The sequence below is a fragment of the Otolemur garnettii genome, unplaced genomic scaffold (genome assembly GCF_000181295.1).
Source record: "Otolemur garnettii isolate 467f Iridium unplaced genomic scaffold, OtoGar3 scaffold00104, whole genome shotgun sequence".
Lineage (NCBI taxonomy): Eukaryota > Metazoa > Chordata > Mammalia > Primates > Galagidae > Otolemur > Otolemur garnettii.
Window position 1 is genome coordinate 2,190,177 of NW_003852499.1, and position 4,125 is coordinate 2,194,301.

The window sequence follows — 4,125 nt, forward strand, 5'->3', positions numbered from 1 at the left end:
GGGCTGGATTCGAGCCCATTACCTTGGGTGTACGTGGCTGGCGCCTCACTTGAGCCACAGGCGCTGAGCCTATACATTTATTCTTAACAAGTGTGATTGATAAATATCTTAAGGGAAACATTCGAGACTATGCTAGTATCTTGTTTCTCCTTAAACTTTCACATTGATTTCAGTATCAGTATTTGTCTAATGAGGTTGTATATTTCTTTTCTTTCTTTTTTTTTTTCCAGACAGAGTCTCATTATGTCGCCCTTAGTAGAGTGCTGTGGTATCACAGCTCACAGCAACTTTTAACTCTTGGGCTTAAGTGATTCTTCTGCCTCAGCCTCCCAAGTAGCTGGAACTACAGGCACCTACTATAGTGCCCAGCTATTTTTTGTCACAGTTGTTATTCTTTGGCAGGCCCAGCCTGGGTTCATTCTCACCACCTTCAGTGTATGTGGTGCCTTAGCTGCTGAACTACAGGTATTGAGCCTCTTTTTTTTTTTTTTTGAGATAGAGTCTCACTGTGTTGCCGTTGATTGAGTGCTGTGGCATCATGGTTCACAGCAACCTCAAACTCTTGGGCTTAAGTGATTCTCTTGCCTCAGTCTCCCAAGTAGCTGGTACTACAGGTGTCCGCCACAACACCTGGCTTTTTTTTTGTTTTTGTTGCAGTTGTCATTGTTTAGCAGGCTTGGGCTGGTTTCGAACCCGCCAGTCCTGGTGTATGTGGCTGGCACCCTAACCACTGAGCTGTAGGTGCCAAGCCAAAGGTTGTATCTTTCCAACATTCATTTTATATTTATTTATTTATTTTTTGTAGAGACAGAGTCTCACTTTATTGCTCAGTAGTGCTGTGGCATCACACTGCTCATAGCAACTTTCCAACTCTTGGGTTTAGGCAATTCTCTTACCTTAGCCTCCCGAGTAGCTTGGACTACAGGCACCTGCCACAATGCCCGGCTGTTTTTTTGTTGCAGTTTGGCTGGGGCTGGGTTTGACCCAACCACCCTTGGTATATGGGGTCAGTGCCCTACCCATGCACTGCCCCTTTCATATTTATTAATTAGAATTCAGGAGACACTTCTAATGGTGTGTTTGGTTCTTTTATTAGCACCTGGTGCTCAGCAGTTCTGCTTCTTACTTTCCACTCGAGCTGGGGGCCTTGGAATCAATCTAGCCACTGCTGACACAGTTATTATCTATGACTCTGATTGGAACCCCCATAATGATATCCAGGTAAGTAGGGGCACCAGCCTTAGATACGGTAACTTAACAGGAAATGCACAGTATTCTTTATGAGGGCTCCACTGTTTGGAATTAGTTGGTTAAGTGAGAAAACCACAGATTCTTTTTATGTTGTTTACCTTATTATAAGCCAGAGAGTTTGGGTTAGCTATGGTCCTATTTTGGATAATATGATAGGCAGTGATGTCTGGGGTAAACGGTATAAAGGAAAGTTTTACATGTAGGAAGGCTCTTGCCTTGTACTTGATATAACTTATGTGGAAGTCAAGGCAGAAGTGACTATAGGAAAATACTATTCTGGGCTTGGTGCCTGTAGCACAGTGGTTATGGCGCCAGCCACATACACCAAGGGTGGTGGGTTCAAAACCAGCCTGGGCCAGCTATAAACAACAATGATAATTGCAACCAAAAAAAAAGCTGGGCATTGTGGTGGGCACCTTTATTAGTCCCAGCTACTTGGGAGGCTAAGGCAGGAGAATCATTTAAGCCTAAGAGTTTGAGGTTCCTGTGAGCTGTGATGCCACACTATTCTACCAAGGGCAGCATAGTAAGATTCTTGTCTCAAGAAAGAAAATACTATTCTGTCTTTATTTCTTGCTCAACTCCAGGCCTTTAGTAGAGCTCACCGTATTGGTCAAAATAAGAAGGTAATGATCTACCGATTTGTGACCCGTGCGTCAGTGGAAGAGCGCATCACACAAGTGGCAAAGAAGAAGATGATGTTGACGCATCTAGTGGTGCGGCCTGGGCTGGGTTCCAAGACTGGATCTATGTCCAAGCAGGAGCTTGATGATATCCTCAAATTTGGCACTGAGGAATTGTTCAAGGATGAATCTACAGATGGAGGTAAGCCAGTCAGGAACTTAGGTTTTGGTATGGGGATTGGCCTCTCTGAAGGGTAGCTCTGGAGAGTCTTTGATACCATGGATTCTGTGGGATTTGCTTCATTCACTGCAGCTGCTAAAGCTGACTAGGGGGTGTGGATTCTTTATAGGAGGAGATAACAAAGAAGGAGAAGACAGCAGTGTTATCCACTATGATGATAAGGCCATTGAACGACTGCTAGACCGTAACCAGGATGAGACTGAAGACACAGAATTGCAGGGCATGAATGAGTACTTGAGCTCATTCAAAGTGGCCCAGTATGTGGTACGAGAAGAGGAAATGGGGGTGAGTATGAGTTTAAGGCAGTCCTGTCCTTGATGAATTGTCTGAAAATTGGAATTGAGACCAAGATGGTATTAGAGATAAGAGGAAAACAACTGGCTCGGCGCCTGTGGCTCAAGTGGCTAAGGCGCCAGCCACATACACTTAAGGTGGCGGGTTTGAATCCAGCCTGGGCCTGCCAAACAACAATGATGGCTGCAACCAAAAATAGCCGGGCGTTGTGGCGGGCCCCTGTGGTCCCAGATACTTGGGAGGCTGAGCCCAAGAGTTGGAGATTGCTGTGAGCTTTGATGCTACAGCACTGTACCCAGGGGGACAGCTTGAGGCTCTGTCTCAAAAAAAAGAGGAAAACAATTATAGGCAAATTAGTACATTGATGAATTGGTACACCTCTTCCTTTGAGAACAAAGGCTATAATGTTACTGATTAATAGTGTCATCTTTGCCTAGGCTATCAAGAAACTTAACTGCCAAATATTATCCTCACAATATCGTACTGGCATTTTACTTATATATTTTATTAACTACGAATAAAATTTTGAACTCTAGCTCAAGTCTTTTTGGAGAAAAGGCAGGAGATAAAATACATACCTAGATAATCTTTCTCTGTGTTTTTTTTTTTTTTTTGTTTTTTTTGAGACAGAGCCTCAAGCTGTCCCCCTGGGCAGAGTGCCGTGGCATTACAGCTCACAGCAACCTCCAACTCCTGGGCTCAAGCGAGTCTTCTGCCTCCGCCTCCCAGGTAGCTGGGACCACAGGCGCCCGCCACAACGCCCGGCTATTTTTTGGTTGCAGCCGTCATTGTTGTTTGGCGGGTCCGGGCTGGGGATTCGAACCCACCACCTTAGGTGTACGTGGCTGGCGCCTTAGCCGGTTGAGCTATAGGCGCCGAGCCTTTTGTTTTTTTTTTTTAAAGATGAGTTGTTGTTTCCCTTTTTCTCTCTTCCCTTCTTTTTCTTGGTCTTTTATAGCAAAAATCCCAAAACACTAAAATACAAATGTGTGGCTTGTTTTAATAATTTTCTCTCCCAAATGATATAGAGGGGTACATCATTTCATTATGAAATGAAACATAAAATTCACTTTCTCTTAGACCTCTTTAAATCTCTTAGCTCAGGGTTCTTAGAATTTGCATAACTTTTGGTGGTCTTTGCCATCTTTTCTTATCTTTCTAACTCAGAGCCATCCTTTTGCTATATTTTTCTGATACAGTCCTGTTATCTTGGTTCTTAAAGGTAATGCTGTTTAACTTCAGTTTATGTGTAACTGTGGCTAAAATGTCTGACATGGGTTTACAGATCAGTGGTAGCTCATCAGAAACAGCTTCCTGGTAGGGTACTCCACATTCCTTTCATTGGCCCTTAATGTATACACAAGTGATTGGTTGGGATAGCATGTGTTAAATGGATAATCTCTGCTGGTTACTGCACAAATTTATACATTGTTTGCTATTAGTGACTTCAGCTGCTGTTTACTTTTATAATGTAGTGGAACCTCTGTAGATTGACTGCCTGAGGGACTGTAACAGACTGGTAAACATGGCCAGGCATGGTAGGTCGTGCCTATTAATCTTAGCACTCTGAGGGTGGTGCCTGTGGCTCAGCAAGTAGGGCGCCAGCCCCCTATACTGAGGGTGGTGGATTCGTACCCAGCCCGGCCAAACTGCAACAAAAAAATAGTTGGGTGTTGTGTCAGGTGCCTGTAGTCCCAGCTACTCTAGAGGCTGAGG

The 4,125-nt window shown here is 44.1% G+C and overlaps 1 protein-coding gene across 5 annotated transcripts in view; it reads left to right on the forward strand.

Annotated features, from left to right (window-relative positions):
* The window catches only part of CHD4 (chromodomain helicase DNA binding protein 4), a 42,931-nt gene that overhangs the window by 16,998 nt on the left and 21,808 nt on the right, over window positions 1-4,125 (forward strand). For all 5 annotated transcript variants that reach the window (XM_012809343.1, XM_012809342.2, XM_003796407.2 and 2 more), the window contains exons 23-25: window positions 1,097-1,221; window positions 1,839-2,076; window positions 2,225-2,400. In XM_012809343.1, the coding sequence (XP_012664797.1) occupies window positions 1,097-1,221; window positions 1,839-2,076; window positions 2,225-2,400 (539 nt within the window). The remainder of the gene's footprint in view (window positions 1-1,096; window positions 1,222-1,838; window positions 2,077-2,224; window positions 2,401-4,125) is intronic.